Genomic DNA, 17,940 nt, shown 5'->3' with positions numbered 1-17,940 from the left:
CCTGGCTGAGTTGCTTAGAAATGGAGATCAAAACTCCAATAGGGACTGTAATGTCTAGGATGCATCATTTACATCGTTGGACAAGTCAGAACATTAGGGCTTAAAGTACATTGTTTCGTCTAGCCCCCTCCCACAGTCTGACCTGTATTCTTGGAAAAAAGTTGCTTAATAATGCCAAAAACGTTTAGCAGAATATAATCATTTTTTTCTTGTTCAATTTCTTGCTGATATTTTCTTTGAGTATTTTCAGTAGAATATTCAAAATCTCATTTTTGCAGGATAGAGTGTATGAGTACTGCATCAAGTGCAAAAAAGCATGGCCTGTTGAGACTACACTAGATGTTTCCCTATGCCCTTCTCATTCAGGAACCCCAGTTGAGATTGAAGGAATCCATATACAGGTACGTAGCTATAACTATATATATATGACGACATGACTGCCTGTCCATGGATTATTCTTTATGGTTGATTGTGTGTGGCTATGCTGTTTGACCTATGTGATTGTATGGATGAGTAGGGTTAAGGCCTCATTCAAGTGCTGGTCTATATTAATCACTAATTTAGGAAAACAGTCTTCTTTTCTCCTTCTGTCTCTTTTTTTTTTTTTTTGTGTTTGTGCTGTAGCATTGGTGATTTCTCTTTTCATGATATATATACATATGTATATATATATATATATATATATATATATATATATATATATATATATATATATATATATATATATATATATATATATATATATATATAGTACAGGGAGCCTGGTGGCTTCACCACCGGGTCTAAATTTCAGCGTGATATATGCTTGTTTTTGTCATTTTGTGCTCAGTATTTTCCTTTTTTTTGTAAATAGGTGTTACAATAAGGGTAGCATTCTACAGAACTGTTAAAAAAAAAAATTATCCAAGGTTTTAAACATTGCTCTAGTCTGGATTATCAATGCTTTAGCTTTGTTCTATTGGACAATATTATTTTGAAAAAAATAATAACTAGTTTTCAATTTGCATGCTCTTGTTAACAGTAGGTTGTCAAACAAGGGCACTTAAAACGTTGTTTCCATAAGATTGTAAACAACACCCATTAACCCAATTAACAGAACCACTCAACCCATTACGTTGGGATTCTGATAGGCCTTGATAAAGGGCATACGCTATAAAATCCCCTCTCCCCCCAAAAAAAATGAAATAAATATAAACTAAGAAAAAAGCAATACCAAAAAATCATCTTTCCTTCATTCCCCAAGTGTTCCTTAAATCTGTGTTACATTCTAAACATGTTTTTTTTTATATTATGGAATTTTAGTGTTATGTGCGGTTGATTAAATTTCAGCACTGATGTGTTAATGGAAGCAAAGAAAGTATTGTCGACTGTCGCAAAGTGTTCAAATCAGCCAAGTGACCGACAGAAAGCTGCAGATGATGTGTCCTGTGGTGGCGCAGTGGATTTGACCTTAGCTTGGTAATACGGGACCCAGAGATCGAATCGCGCTGCAGGGCCGACGCAGGGACCATAGTAGTCAAGAAGAGTCGTTAATTCTTAAAAAAAAGCTGCAGATGAATGTCTCGACATGCTGGAATCTCTTGAAAAGTTTGATGAAAAGAAAATAATGCTGACGTGCTCCGTGCTCTACAAGCTTGACGAAGTACCAGTTATAGTAGGGCAATCAAGTACCACGCTTACTCGTAAAGTTAAAGAACTATATCAAATTCGATAATTGCGTTCTGTCGCAGCACAGCCCGCCACCTGCTCGGTCTCAAGCCCCTACTCTTATGCCACTGTATTACCTAAAGAGCTGAATGACCCGAAGGACTGCAAAGCGTTTGTTGATAACTTGTGTGGTGACTCGAAGTCGGTGAAAACTGAGCTTAGACCAGAAAAAAAAATTGGCACTTAGTCTTAAGCGATAAAAATGAAGACGTTAGTGTTGGATGATCATAATAGAGTTCATATGCATATATTGTTTTAATTATCCATGTATGGTGATATAAAATCAACACCTACATTAACTCAAAAACGTTCAGAAATTAATGAAAAAAAAACAATTTTTTTTATCTGAAAGTAAGGAGCGACATTAAAACTTAGAACGCACAGAAATTATTCCGTATATGAAAGGGACTGTCCCCTCTTCAACGCCCCACTGTTTGCGCTGAAGTTTGGTTCTTTCTGACAACTCTACTTTTTAAAACAATAAAAAACTTCTATCGTTCGGTCGTTATAACAAGAACGACCTAGATCCCAAGTGCCAAAATTTAATTATCTTTGACGATTTCGTAACATAAGTTTGGAAGCTTAGGAAGTAAATATCGGAAGTATAAAAGTAACGAAAGCAGATTAGTGAAAGATGATGGTAATCTTAATTTGTAGGCGATTAATTGATTTAGGTGATGCTAAATCAGCCAATGACGCTATTATTTTACAAAATATCGAAATTGTTTTAAAGAATTTCGAGGGTGGAATTTGTTATCCAACAAATTCTTACAGATTCGTATTTAAGTGGAAATATTTTATAGATTAACTGTAATGTATCAATCACCTGATAATATGTTGACTAGAGTCGACGGTAAAGGAATATTCGGAAAAAATATTTTAAAAATAACAAAAGAAGATGTAAACGTGGAAAATAGAAGAATTGAAAATGTTGCAAACCCAAAAAATGGTGCAGATGCAGTTAATCTTTCAACGTTAAACGGTTACAAACAAGAAATTATTGAAGATCAAATCCTAAACATTCTGAAATTAAGCGAAAGTATTAGCAAGTATACTAAAATTTATCAATCACCTGCCAGTGTATTGACTAGGACTATTTAGTTGATGACAAAGGACTATTAGTAGAAAATGCCTTAAAAGTAACAAAAGAAGGTATTAATGCAGAAAATAGAAGAATTAGAACCGTTGCAAACCCAAAAAATGGCGAAGATGCACTTAATATTTCGGCGTTATTGGTATACTCGAAGTGTTTTATGCAGTTATCTGAATATTTAGACAATTCCCAAAATTTTACAATAAATATACTTGAAAGAGATCCCGATGATATATTTCAAAAGTGAATGGAAGGAGGGTTGAAGTAAAAAATCAAGCCTATGAAGTTTTTTGAGAAGAGTATTATAAAAATCCTTACCTTGAAATTTTATCAATAAAAATGATTCCCTAATAAATGGAAGAGTATACAATTTATTTATTAAAAAGAATTATTTTCTTTTAAATAGTCGGGTATACTAATAAATATAAAGTCTTTTTCAGATAACTTTTGTGACATTCGCCTACCATATAAAGTATTGGCATCTAAATACATTAAATAATTTGAAGGTTGCGTTTATTAAAGTATTATTTATTACTAGCTGTTGGGGTGGCGCTTCGCGCCACCCCAACACCTAGTTGGTGGGGGCGCTTCGCGCCCCCCCCCCAAGCCCCCCCGCGTGCGTAAGTCGTTACGCGCCATATTAGTTACGCGCCATTGTAGTTGTGTCCCTATGTCCCACCTGTGAATATATATATATATATATATATATATATATATATATATATATGTTTTTAACTACGTAAAACTTGCGAATATACAACATTCTTTGCTGTCCCATTGTCTGTGCATATAAATAGATTGTCAGGTTTACCGACTCTTGAACATGCAACATATAATGGTCCATGGGAAAACAATCCGTATTCAGATCTATACCTCATGATTCTAATGATTGCCCTTGAGCTTTGTTGATGGTGATTGCTAATCGACCATTCCCTGAGTCGCCATCGTCATTTATATATCCCCCTGTGCACCCCGGCGTCCCCTTTGTAGTTATGTCCCTGTGTCCCGGTCGTCATTTATATTCCCTGTGTCCCGGTCGTCATTTGTGTCCCGGTGTTCCAGTCTGTGATTTCTCTTTGAGTGTCCCGGGCGTCATTTATATTCCTTGTGTCCCGGTCGTCATTTATATCCCCCTGTGCCCCCCGGCGTCCCCATTGTAGTTGTGTCCCTGTGTCCCGGTCGTCATTTATATTCCCTGTGTCCCGGTCGTCATTTGTATCCCGGTGTCCCGGTCTGTATATACATTCGTTTTTTAGTTTTGTTTTTCTCCTTTATTTTTTTCCTTTTTTCTTTTTTTTCTTTTTTAGTTTATTTAGATTTTTAGATTTTTTAGTTTTTTTATTAGTTTTTAGTTTTTTTGTAGTTTTTACCATTTTTTTAGTTTTTTTAGTTTTTTTTTTCTTATGTCCTGGTCGTCATTTATACTCCCTGTGTCCCGGTCGTCATTTGTGTCTCGGTGCTTTGTTGATTGCTAATTTATATTATATTTATATTTATATTTTTTATATTTATTAATATTTTTTTAGTTTTCTTTTTCTCTTATTTTTCAGTTTTTTCCTTTTTTTTAGTTTTTTCTTTTTTAGTTTTTAGTTTTTTTTGTTTTTTACCTTTTTTTAGTTTTTTTAGTTTTTTTAGTTTTTTAGCTTTTTTAGTTTTTTTATTAGTTTTTAGTTTTTTTTTAGTTTTTGCCTTTTTTTAGTTTTTTCAGTTTTTTTTAGTTTTTAGTTTTTTACCTTTTTTTAGTTTTTTTTTTAGTTTTTTAGCTTTTTTAGTTTTTTTTCTTTTTAGTTTTTTTTGTAGTTTTTACCTTTTTTAGTTTTTTTTCTTCTTTTGTATTAGTGTGAAATAATTCAGACGTCATATGCGGACAAACACGACGTCACTCGACAGACAGACAGACAGACATAACCCACAAACAACTTATTTTTATATATATTTATTCATATTTTTTTAGTTTTCTTTTTCTCTTTTATTTTTCAGTTTTTTCCTTTTTTTTAGTTTTTTTCTTTTTTAGTTTTTAGTTTTTTTTAGTTTTTTACCTTTTTTTAGTTTTTTTTAGTTTTTTTAGTTTTTTAGCTTTTTTAGTTTTTTTATTAGTTTTTATTTTTTTTGTAGTTTTTGCCTTTTTTTATTTTTTTCAGTTTTTTTTTAGTTATTAGATTTTTACCTTTTTTTAGTTTTTTTTAGTTTTTTAGCTCTTTTAGTTTTTTTTTCTTTTTAGTTTTTTTTGTAGTTTTTACCTTTTTTAGTTTTTTTCTTCTTTTGTATTAGTGTGAAATAATTCAGACGTCATATGCGAACAAACATGACGTCACCTGATCCATCCACAGATCCACACACAGACAACTTATTTTTATATATATAGATATTCATATTTTTTTAGTTTTCTTTTTCTCTTTTATTTTTCAGTTTTTTCCTTTTTTTTAGTTTTTTTCTTTTTTAGTTTTTAGTTTTTTTTAGTTTTTTACCTTTTTTTAGTTTTTTTTAGTTTTTTTAGTTTTTTAGCTTTTTTAGTTTTTTTATTAGTTTTTATTTTTTTTGTAGTTTTTGCCTTTTTTTATTTTTTTCAGTTTTTTTTTAGTTATTAGATTTTTACCTTTTTTTAGTTTTTTTTAGTTTTTTAGCTCTTTTAGTTTTTTTTTCTTTTTAGTTTTTTTTGTAGTTTTTACCTTTTTAGTTTTTTTCTTCTTTTGTATTAGTGTGAAATAATTCAGACGTCATATGCGAACAAACATGACGTCACCTGATCCATCCACAGATCCACACACAGACAACTTATTTTTATATATATAGAAGATTTATTTTTAATATATATTATTATTATTATTATTAATATATTTTATCATTAATATATATATTTAATATTAATATTATTATTTATATTTATTATTTGCTTTAGCATATCTTTTCATGCAGTGAGATGCACCTCCTCTTATTCCCTTTTCAATAAAGGTATACATTTCTTCATCAGAAAATAATGGAATTTTAGCTTTAGAGTGTTTGAGAAAAGCTTCCCATGTTAGTCTTGATGCTGAGAAGAAGTGCAGTTGATCTAATTTATAATTACTTAATCATGTATTTATAAAATTTTCAGTGACATTTGATAAAATTAAAACATCACTTTTTAGTTATAATTAAGTGTAATCTAATAGTAATTTACATTTAAATACTTTCTAAATAGTGTGTGGTCTTTCATAATCTTCTTCAGAAATATTTGTTCTTATCAATTGAAGGTAATTTTGCATCATGTATTTTTTCGTAGCTATCAATATATTCATAGGCATAAACCCCTTTCTTTATGATTTCTTTGAATTCTTCAGTATTTTGAAATGCATCTGAAGTATACTTAAAATTATTTATTAAACAATTATAATTTACTTTACATTCACACTTAAAATAAATTTTCAGAAAGCTTATCTAATGATGAAACCATAAAACGGATGATGTTCCCATAACGGATGATGTTCCCAGAACATTAATGATGTTCCCATATCATTAAGGTGCTGATTTTTTACTCGGAACAAACAGAAGAGGGGAAAGAACCCCCAAGAAGCGCCGTCCTGTACCCGCCGGTATTCAGTTACCTGCAAATTTTTTGGAATAGGTGAGGGGGTCCTGGGAAGTTGTATTTGTAGTGGCAAGAGTAGCGTAGAAAACAAACTTTTAGAACTCTATTATTGAAATTTTCAGGGATTGATGATTTACATAGAAAATTAAAGGAACATGGTTTTACTGTATCAAAAACTAAAATTGAAGTGTTGCAAAATCAAAATATTAGTTCTTTTTACACCATCCAGCTTATTATACATTTAAAAGAAGACGCTTTTACATTCATAGTGTCGGTGACCAGTGGCAAGCAGATTTGGTTGATATGCAGCAATATAAAAAGGAAAATAATAATTTTAATCATATATTTGCTGTTATTGATTGTTTTAGTAAATATGTTTGGTGTTATTCTTTAGAGGATAAAACGGGCAAGAAAACTAATGCTTTTAGGGATTCATTTAAAGATAAAAAACCTAAAAATTACAAGCAGATAAAGGAAAGAATTGTTGTGGAAAACGTTCAAGTATTTTTTAAGAGTAATGAAAATTTATTAATTCTCACCTGAAAGTGAATTGAAAGCTCAAATTGTTTAACGGTTTCATTGAACAATCAAAGAGAAATTATGAAAATATTTTACTTATACCAAAACAAAATATTGGATAGATGTATTATCTTCTTTCGTTGACAATTAAAACAATTCTTATCATCGATCCGTCAAAATGAAACTAATAGAAGCGAGTAAAAAAGGAAATGAAAACAAGGTGTACACTAATTTATTTCCTGATGTCAAAGTTCAAAAATCATCCATAAACAAATTCATTGTTGTTGATTTGGTTAGAATTAATAAAAGTAAGGGTGTTTTTGATAAAGTTTATCTACCAAGTTACACATCTGAAGTGTTTCAAATACCTGCAGTGAAACATACAACCCCAATAATGTATGAACTGTTGGATAAAAGTGGCGAACTTATTATAGGTGGTTTTTACGAAAAAGAACTCACGAACTTTATTCGATAAAAACTTTCATTCTATTAATGGATCCAATAAAGTTGAATAAATTGTTAGCGAGTCTTGTGAAAAGTAGAGAAATACAAAGAAATATACAAGAACGTGCCTTAGAGCAAGCTGCATTTGTGACTATGCTGAAAAGTTGGGTGCTCCAATTGTTGAAGTAGAAGATGAAAATACAATTATGATTACCGAGAAATTACATGGAATTGACATTAATTTAAGAAGACGATTACAACGACTGGATCAATCTTCAAGCAACGCATCAAGTTTTCAAGCAAGCAATCAAGCTCACTCAAGTCAAGCTATTTTACCCCCGAATAAGCCAAATTTCATTGCTAGTGTCAATTCTGGGATAGATTAAGAACTTTTGAGAGAAGTAAATGAGAAAATTATCAATATTTAAAAGAGGCTATGGATGAATAAGGAATGCTTAATCAAAGATATGGAGGAAAGATGAAAGGTGTGAAATCTAATGAATTAGAAAAGAGTCTCAGCTCATAAAAATCTACAGAATAAGGTTAAAAAGCTATTAAAGCTAACTTTGATGTTATACATCCTCAACAAGGAACTGAGATTTATATGAATGCAAATGATATGATTGAAAAATTATATAGTTTGTTAGGTAGCAGAACTGCTGGAAATACATCTGATGAAATGAGAAATGAAGCTACTGACATGCTCGATTGATTATTCAAAAATAATACTATTAAGAAAATGACTATAATGCTGTTTACAACAACTATCTCAGAATTTGATTTTTACAAAGAAAAATACTCTTCAACTAAATGGTTTTGATTATTGTTAGTGGTAACAAAAGTGAAATCGAACAGTCCTATGCAAGTAATCCGATCACGTTAGATCGAAAGTCTGATTATGAAATAGCTTTAACTCAATGTACACTATTATACACATGGTATAACATGAGAAATCAATTTTAAAACAATATGTTTGAACGCAGGGAAAAAATAAGGATGAATGGGTAAACGTTGTTATACCCAATGGGTTGTATGATGAAGAAGGTTAAATTATTTCTTAACTAGTTATTTCAATTCACCCCTAGACCAATGCCCAGTCCGTATATCATCCAATCTAGCAACAATGAAATTTGTTATTATTTTGAAAGGGAATTAGAAATTTCGGTTTAATAGCGATTTATGTTTTATTTTAGGATTTGAAAATGGAGCTGAACCAAGTAGTAAATATAATGAAGGTACTACAGTTCCTAATATTACAAGAAATATTGATAAAATACATATTCACTGCTCATTAATGGATAGTTCAATTGTGAATGGGAATACAACCTCTAATGTGATATGGAGTTTTGCTCTATTACAGAACCTGGAACGTTACTCTGTGAGATTCCTATAGAAAGGCAATATCTTCCAATCAGTCGAAACGAATATATCAACGCGCTAAAATGATACTATTAAGAAAATGACTATAATGCTGTTTACAACAACTATCTCAGAATTTGATTTTTACGAAGAAAAATACTCTTCAACTAAATGGTTTTGATTATTTTTATCAGTCGGATATATAAAGTATTGAATACAAGTAAAATATGCATCAAATTCTTATTTCACTAAACCTGTTTTGATTTAAAGCTCATGATGTAAAAATGTCAGAAAATTTTAATTAAAATGGAATGAATTCTATTGAAAGTGGGGTAAATTGGATTGATTAATGATGTGGTCTGGATGGAAAATGTTCAAAATGTTTAATATTTGATGCTAAAATGATGTTAAATGGACTGAAAATAATGGAAATTGAATGGGCTAATGATGTGGTCCAGCCTCTGTATTTTCTATGCTACTTTTATGCTTTTTTTAAAATATACTAATTGCTTCTGTAGTAAAATTTTTTTATGTTTAGTCTTTTCGTAACGAGAAATTCTGAAATGCTAATACAAAATGAACACTAGTCAATTGGTAAGAAGAAAAGAGTTGTGCCATTCTAAAAAATATGTTGAGTATTTATGGAGGGACTAATAACAGTTCCCCATCCTCGCAGTTAGCTAGTCAAGCGTCCACGTGGCAGAAAAGAAATGATGTACTGCAAGCAGATTATGGGTAAAAGTACCCTTGAAAGTGTCCTTCGATGATCGTGCGTTTATCCCAGTATATGATTGCCCTTCATGTATTTTCTGTCTTCAGTTCTTCTTGGTCTTGCTGTGTTAGGAGTTATTCGTTTCTTTTTCCTTTTATTTCTTTATTACTCCATCAGTGTTGTGTTGTAAGTCATAATCATGGTGCTATTACCTTGTTTCGTCGTGATCGGCATTTTTGCTACTACAGTTTTTGTGTCGTGTTAGCAGTTCTAAGTTAATGGTTTACGTTATGTCTGTGTTTTATTTTATTTGAAAAATCAGTTCTTCTATACTCAGTTATGGTCCTTACAGTTTCTCAGAAGCGAAGGTGAAAGACTGATTTCGATTTTGTAAGTTATTTGTCTCTATCCTCCTTTCTGCATTTGGTGCTGAAGACGGACTGTGAACATTACTCCACATATAATGTATTAGCCTCAGCACATTCTAGATATTCATTAAATCCTAAATTTTCCTGCCAAATTTAATCTCCAAATATTTTATGCACTTACATCTTAGATGTTTAAGTTTTATTTTGTTCCAGGAATCATTTCTAACAGATGAAGAGTCTAGAAAGCTTTTAAAAGGTTGTGACTCTATTGAATGGAGCCAGTCGCAGAGTGGTCGCCGAAAACAGGTCAGCTTTTATATATATTAAATAAAAAAATAAGTTTTTTCAACTGAAAGTAAGGAGCGACATCAAGACTTAAAATGAATAGAAATTACTTCGTATATGAAAGAGGCTGTCCCCTCCTAAACGCCCCGCTCTGTACGCTAAAGTTTGACCCTTTCTCACAACACTACTTCTTAAAACGATAAAAAAAAACTTTTGCATAAAGAGCGGGGCGTTTAGGAGGAAACAGACCCTTTCATATATGGATTAATTTCTGTTCGTTTTAAGTTTTAATGTCGGTCCTTACTTTCAGGTGAAAAAACTTGTTTTTTTTTATTTCTGAACGTTTTTGAGTTAATACATGTTTTGATTTTGGCTCTCCGGACATGAATAATTAAAACGAAATTTCCATATTAATTTTTTTGTGGCTAAACGGCTTTCTCATAGTTTTGATTGAACGATTTTGAGAAAAAAAGGGGTGGGGCAGGAGGCCTATTTTTCTCCAATTTTTTCGAAATTTGTTTTTTTTAAAGGCAACTAGAACGTTAATTTTTTTACGAACGTTTTTATTAGTAATAAATACACGTAACTTATGAATTAACTTACGTAACGAGCTTCTATATTCGTATATTCTTATTACGTATATGAGAAGGTTCACCCCCTCGTCAATACCTCACTCTGTACACTAAAGCTGAAATTGTATCCCAATTCTTTAAGAATGACCCCTGAATCACAAAGGTCGTAGAATAAATAGTTGAAATTACAAAAAATACTTTAGCATAAAGAGGGAGGTATTTAGGAGGAGATGAACCTTCTCATATGCGTAATAATTTCTGTTCGTTTTAAGTTTTAATGATGCTCCTTATTTTCAGTTGAAAAAACTTTTTCATATTTAGTTTTTCATTGTTTTTTTAAAGAACACTAGAAAATCCTGCGCCCCCTTCATGGAATTTTTTCCCTCATGATAAATTCTCCATGAAAAGATCATCCCACGTAACCCACTATCCTCGACCCCCTCCCCCCAACCAGAAAAAAACCCCCTGAAAACGTCTGTACACTTTCCAATAGCCATTTCTATATGTAAAAATGGTCAAAGTTTGTGACTTGCAGCCCCTCCCCGGGGGACTGCGGGGGAGTAAGTCATCCCCAAAGACATAGTTATTAGGTTTTTGATTCGGTGACTTTGGGGGAAAAATGAGCGTGTGAGGGGGCCTAGGTGCCCTCCAATTTTTTTCGTCTCTTAAAAAGGGCACTAGAACTTTTAATTACCATTAGAATGAGCCCTTTTGCGACATTCCAGGACCACTGGGTCGATTCGATCACCCCTGGAAAAAAAGAAGTGATCGATGATCGTGAGAGAAGTGATCTGTCTTGTGGCGAAAAATGCAAATTCCACATGTTTGTAGATAAGAGCTTGAAACTTCTACTGTAGAATTCTTGGATACGCTAAATCTGATGGTGTGATTTTCGTTAAGATTCTCTGACTTTTAAGGGATGTTTCCCCCTGTTTTCTAAAATAAGGCAAATTTTCTCAGGCTCGTAACCTTTGATGGGTAAGTCTAAACTTGATGAAATTTATATATTTAAAATCATCATTAAAATGAGATTCTTTTGATGTAATTATTGTTGTAAAAATTCCGTTTTTAGGAATCCGTTTAATCAAACGAACTGTTTGATTAGTCAGCCGCATGTTCCTTAACATCTTGGATTAGAGAGATGAATCTTCATCAGTAGTGAGTTTTGGTTCCCTCTTTGGAAGTCGAATCCCTCCCCTTCTATGCTGAAATCAGCATGGTCGTACCTGTGTGTGAAAGTGATACAATTATGACTGCTATTATTTGGAAAGATGTATGTCTGTGGATTGAGACATTTGTGAAAAATATATTATAAGCTATTCTATGAAATTTAAAACAGTTTATGTTTATATCCGTTTTGTAACTCGATAAAATTTAAAGTCCGATAACGCCATAATAAAAAAAAACATTTTTTTTCGTGCCCTGGACCCATCTTATGTCTGTCTGTAACTGAAAACCGTGGTTTTCCTACGATTTTTCTTTAAGGTAGAGTTCTTAGGGTAGTACCACGTTTTTGTCAGTACTTCCACGTTGAACCGTGACACTAAATAAGCTAAACCAATCACTTACTTATCACTAATCACTAACGTTTCCCTAATGTAAATTACAATCTGTTGATTCGCAAAAAAAAACTATTCCTTTAAAAGTGTCTACCTGCTTAAAGGCCTTTTTATATTAAACATGTGCATTTGATTTTTTTTTCCTATTTTCTAAGATCTATTTGTTGTGTCAACAAACAACAAAGAGAGATAAAACTCAAAAAAAAACCTCAAACGAGACTACAGCAGACTTCTAACCGCAGTCTCGTTTGAGGTTTTTTTTTGTGGAGTTTTATCTCTTTGTTGTCATGTCTGGCCAGTTCGGCTTAAGAACTTTCATTTGTTGTGTATAAGTTTCCAGTTAATCAATTTAAACAATTATATTTCTTTCTTCTCTTTCCTTAGTATTTTATGTTTATAAGACGTGATTAGATACCATATTTTTTTTATAACTCTGGATTCTAGAATAATAAGGTAAAAAACCATTTTCAACCAACATATTTGAACTTCAAAAATCCTTAAAATGGGCTGTCTCATTGAAGTTTTTACTTTTGCATGGAATATTAATAAAAACAGAAATACAAAAGAATGGTAATGGTGCAGGGTTTTGTGGGACTTGTTTCTACTTTTTCTGACGCCAATACAATAAGGGGATTGATGCAAGTGTAATTGCCTATTTTATCAATCACTGATTTTTTTTTGGCGTAAGATAAGATGAAATCGTGTCATAAAGCTTGCTAATGAGACATCGCGAGTACTGGCCCTCTAAAAATGAAACGAACAAAAATTAATTTAGAAAAACTAAATTTTTCTTTTGATAAATAGCGAAGTTGAAAGTTAAACGAACAACAATTTATTGCTTCACAGATTACTGAAAATATACCTCATAATATACATCTACTATCTGTATGGAAATATTTTCCATTTTCGAATTACTACCTTATTAACTGCGTTGGATGTGACCCATGCTTTGACGTGTTCTTGCCCGAGAGAAATTCTGAAGAAAATAGTAGAGGTTAGAAACATTCGTAGCAATTGAATTTCAGTTTTCAATGGATTCTTTTTTCTAGAATTTTGGCCCGAAAACTAACTTTAAGGAAAAGAAATTGAAGATTGGCAATTTCAAGGGATTCCCGACTGTATTCAAATGGGTTCACAAGAAGATTAAAGAAGTAAAAATTCTTGAAGATTATAAAGTTATTGAAAATTGTTCCCTTGAATATCGACCTGAAACTGGGGCATATATTGACAAACACATAGACGATTGCTGGGTCTGGGGTGAAAGAATAGTAACTATCAACATACTGGGGGATTCCTATTTAACACTCACAAAATATGAAGGCAGTCACGATAAATATAATTTGAAATATGTCGATTTCAAGAGTAAACACAGTGTTGCTAATAATGTTGCGATTAGACTTCCAATGCCTGTGAATTCCCTGATGGTTTTGTATGGTGAAGCTAGGTATATATGGGAACATGCAGTGACTCGAAGTGATATAAACAATCGTCGCGTCTGTATTGCTTTAAGGGAATTTACATCTTGGTTTTTGGATGGATCAAATGAAGTAGCGAATGAAGTTTTAAGGAAAGCGAAAGAGTACTATCCTATTGAGCAACGGTTTGAAGCATAAATTACTAATGAAATTTTACGAATTATGATTGTTTAAATAAAAGGCTCTTTTTTCTTTTTTAATCATTTCCAAAATGACAGTGCTTAGATAAAATAATGAAAACAGCAATATAACGAAGACGAAAATATTTTCAGCCAGTGAATAAATATTTGAAGAAAAAAGCATGAACCTGCGTTATATAACACGGAATTCCTTCTACTTTAGCGCTCCACGTATTTGATAACTATGATCATTGTATTCTATTTCTTCTCGTCAATTTCCAGCAGGGTTTTTTTCACGGAAGCAGTTGAACTAAACAAGAACAGTCTCAGGAAACTTGCACTTCAATGGGGATACAGGAAACTATCCTCGAAGGCTGTTTATTAGCCTTATTGAATCTCGAGTCCTCTCATATTTTGAGTGGCGAAAAAAAAACATATTCAAAGAGGTTATCCATGTTGAAATGAAATATAAGATTGACTGCATCGTGAACAATTTAGATGGTCTAACTGAGGGCTCTGCTGAAATATTTGAGTTTCTCTTCAAATTTATGTTCATTGGCTGAAACCCTCTACTTGGTTTCGCTTTATTCTTGTTTTTCATATGTTTTGTTTGGTTTTCATGAAGAAAGCTCGACTTTTATTACCAAGTACAGAACGACGTCTGCGCTTGGGCAAACAAAAATATGGTGAATCTCTCCAAGAAAATTGGGGGGTAAACCTGTTAATACGGATGAGAATCCTTTTTGAGCATCAGAAACGAGCTTTAATGAAATTCCAGACTCCCTTTCTCCTTTGCAAAGCCTATTGTCTCTTCCCCTTTAAAGTTCAAACAGGGTGTACGGGACGAACAAGAAATCGAATTTCATATAAAACCTTGTCTGCTCAATCATTGTCTTGAAATGTGTAGTCATTGAAGCTCATATAAAATACTAGTGCAAGCAACCAGTAGGCTACTTCAGAAAAACAGTTTACGGTTTTAGAGAGGAAAAGAAATTGGGAACTGTCCAAAATGTGTTTCAGTCGCGTATTTAAATTTCCATGAAAAAATTCCCTACCTACATTATTATTTTGATAATAATACAATATTATTGTGAGTTGTGTGTTCTCATTCAACAATCTCAAATAAAGTACGTCTTAATAGGTCTCCAATAAGCCTTCCTCTCCAAAACCCTACTTTTTAATAGAATAGTTGACCAATTTCGTCGAATTTGAACTAGGATTACGCAAGGTTCCTCTGGTTCTGTGGCCCCCCCTCTCCAAACATATAATAAATGTTATTATAATTTGTTTAATTTTCCATATAGTTCGCCTATATTTTGTCGTTTACTCTAATTTGCCTCTCTTTACCTAAACAGACCCTGCGTAGTGCCTGATATTCAATCGCCATATACTTAAAGGGTGAAAAGAGAGGGAACAGCAGCAGTGCAATAAAAAGGGATGGGTTTTAGGGATGGCCCTCTTTCGTAGATGATTTTCCAAACGCGTACACACCCCGCTTGAAGTAACTAAGCGAAAAAACAACAATAAAGGTATCGGTTCTACGACTTCCCTTCCAATAAGTTTACTATGATTTATTATTAGCTTTACTCACCTAGGTAGCACTAGCCAGGAAGGTAAATGCGGTGAAGGCGTGATAATGAGAATAGCTAAACCTTGAATTTTTTTGCCATTGAAAACACTTTGGAAGAATAAGAAAATATTTCTGGGAACCAAGATTAGGATACTGTAATGGCAATTGCGAAGTGTGAGCTTGAAACGAGGGCATTTTGAATAATCGAGGGAGATAGGTTCCAGAGGAATTTTATAAAGAAGCTTTGGAATTCATTTGAGCGACTATGTATAGACCAATAAACCGTGTGTAAGATGTGATTTGATTCAACTGTCTGAAGCTATAGTGAAAGAAAAATTAAAATTACTGATCAAGTTTTACTGACAAAGAATAACAGACTAACAAGAATTGAGCTTTTCGGCAATCCAGATGGGGCCAAACACAAAGCGTAACGTCTCCAGAGGAGGTGAAAGAGGTCATAAGAAAAGATTTAAAAGAAATAGTAACTTCACAAGAGGATGTGAAGAATGAATATCTCAAGAATAGTGTGGAGGAGGAGCATTCGTAGCTATGTCGACCTCATGTGACTTGGTGCCGTAAGAAGCTGCACTATTTTCGCATACGCTCGAGGACTGTATAGAATCGAATTTTGAGAAAATATTTGTCATAATCTTCATTAGCACATCTCCATGTGTCTGGTAAAAAACTGCACAAGTGTGTCTCACTCCAAAATTCCTCTGAGCATTGAGTTCTGTTAGTGGGAATCGAACTAGCGGGAAACCCTGCAAACTACGTAGTCGTTCTAATCGGCTGTACAGCAATAGAATGTTGAAGGTACATAGTATGAGAAACTGATGGCACTGAAGTCGTGTTGGTCTAATAATAGCTTTTCTAAGTAGAATATCCAAAAACGGGGTTTTAGCCCTTTCCCCTTGCTCACATTGAATTTGAGGGTAATACTCTGAGTCGGACTAGAAAGTTATAATTTGTACAATAGTCTCGTTATAGCACCAAAGCGCGGTTGCTGACTATGGATAATGGCATTATCCATTAAGAGTTACTAGAATAATATCCTAAACATTGAGCCCTCCAATCCTCCCCTAAGCTAGCCGTTCCTTATGAACATTACACCATAAAATTCTGAAACCACGGGAACAGAATTCTCACGCTCCTGACTACGAAAACGCGGTATTCCGCATTATTTATCTCATGGTTGCTAAGTGTCGAGTTTTAATGCCACTGGTATTATAATTTTAATATTAATTTATAGTCCATATACACCGAAAAGACGGGTAAGGGAACTAAACAGTAAGAAAACAAAACAGCGGAAAAGTAGATACAAAAGAACAAAATTATACAAAAAGCTAATAAATCAAGCTGATCAAACCAAGAAAAGCGGATAAGGGCACATACGCCGTTTCTGACAGCCTATAATGTGATCGTCATTCGTCAGCTTCTTGAACTGGTATGTATTTTTTTTTTATTCCGGTACAAAGAGGAAAATAAAGCAGAGATTTACGGTAACGGAGATACGATGATCGAATACATGTAATATCTTTTTTCTTAGACATTGTGTAAAGGTCAGAGAGGCAAAAAATTAAATTGTCAGAGAAAGTACAATAAAACCTACCAAGAGCAAGACGATTTTAATTAACCGTATTAGCTATAATTTCAGAGTATAAACTCTGAGTCTTCACCTTGGCGTTATGCACAGCATGCTCCCAAAGGGCTTTGAGATTTTGAAAGTTTTATATCCTACCACCGAATCAAATGGACATAAAGAGTAGAGAGAACTCAAAAGATCTAGTAGAGGAAGAAACATTAGAAGAAAGACACTCAGATTTAGTAATACTAAGCAAAAGACCAATTTTTCTAAAAGTAGAAAAAACTTTATGAGCCATCCGCAACAGGCCAGTTTTGGAACGACTAATAAGAAAGTCCTCAGCATAGACAAGAAGGGTGTATCACTAAAACCAATGAAGCACACAGAAGAAATATTCTCACGAATTTCAGAAATAGAAAATTTAAAAATACTGCTAGACAAAATTCCATTAACAAAACAATTAAAAATTAGTCTCAATTTGAAGATAGTAATAGCCACTCCAAACTTTGGGACAAAGCAAATGACAATAATCATGACTTTAAAGAAAATAAAAAGCTTGGCTTGCAACTGTGAAATACACTATCGCTCGATGAGCATACCAGCGTCCAACGTCAGACTGAACACGGAAATAATTTTCCAAAAATTATCATTTTTGCACAAAAAATTACATTGAAAATACACGAAAATTTCATTAAGATTACAGACAACCATAATAAACCTGTAAGAAAAGCAATCTAATGGATCCTTGCCTTGTTTAAGAAGGGAATTGAAGTTCTAGCACAAGAAGCTGTCAGGAACACGGACACATTAAAAAAAGGCAACTACAAATGGAAAAACAATGGCGGGCACTTTATTAATGACTGACAAGAACTTGCGCCTGAGTCAGGGAGTACGGAAGGGCCAAAGCAAGCAATACTGAAAACGTGTATACTACTAGTTCACCTTCGAAAATGTTTCGGAAGTTTGGTTAGGCGGTGAGGCTGGCGTAATCGGACGATGTATATTTTC

At 33.0% G+C, this 17,940-nt stretch overlaps 1 protein-coding gene across 2 annotated transcripts in view; it reads left to right on the top strand.

The window, feature by feature from the left end:
- LOC136025981 (alpha-ketoglutarate-dependent dioxygenase alkB homolog 4-like) overlaps positions 1-13,861 on the top strand; it is a 28,407-nt gene extending 14,546 nt beyond the window's left edge. For both annotated transcript variants that reach the window (XM_065702114.1, XM_065702113.1), the window contains exons 2-4: positions 279-401; positions 9,984-10,076; positions 13,236-13,861. In XM_065702114.1, coding sequence (XP_065558186.1) covers positions 279-401; positions 9,984-10,076; positions 13,236-13,799 — 780 coding nt within the window. In that variant the 3' untranslated portion in view covers positions 13,800-13,861. The remainder of the gene's footprint in view (positions 1-278; positions 402-9,983; positions 10,077-13,235) is intronic.
- The last annotated feature ends 4,079 nt before the right edge of the window (positions 13,862-17,940 follow it).

The sequence above is a fragment of the Artemia franciscana genome, chromosome 4, assembly GCF_032884065.1.
Source record: "Artemia franciscana chromosome 4, ASM3288406v1, whole genome shotgun sequence".
In the NCBI taxonomy this organism is placed as follows: domain Eukaryota; kingdom Metazoa; phylum Arthropoda; class Branchiopoda; order Anostraca; family Artemiidae; genus Artemia; species Artemia franciscana.
This window is presented reverse-complemented; position numbering and strand designations above follow the sequence as displayed.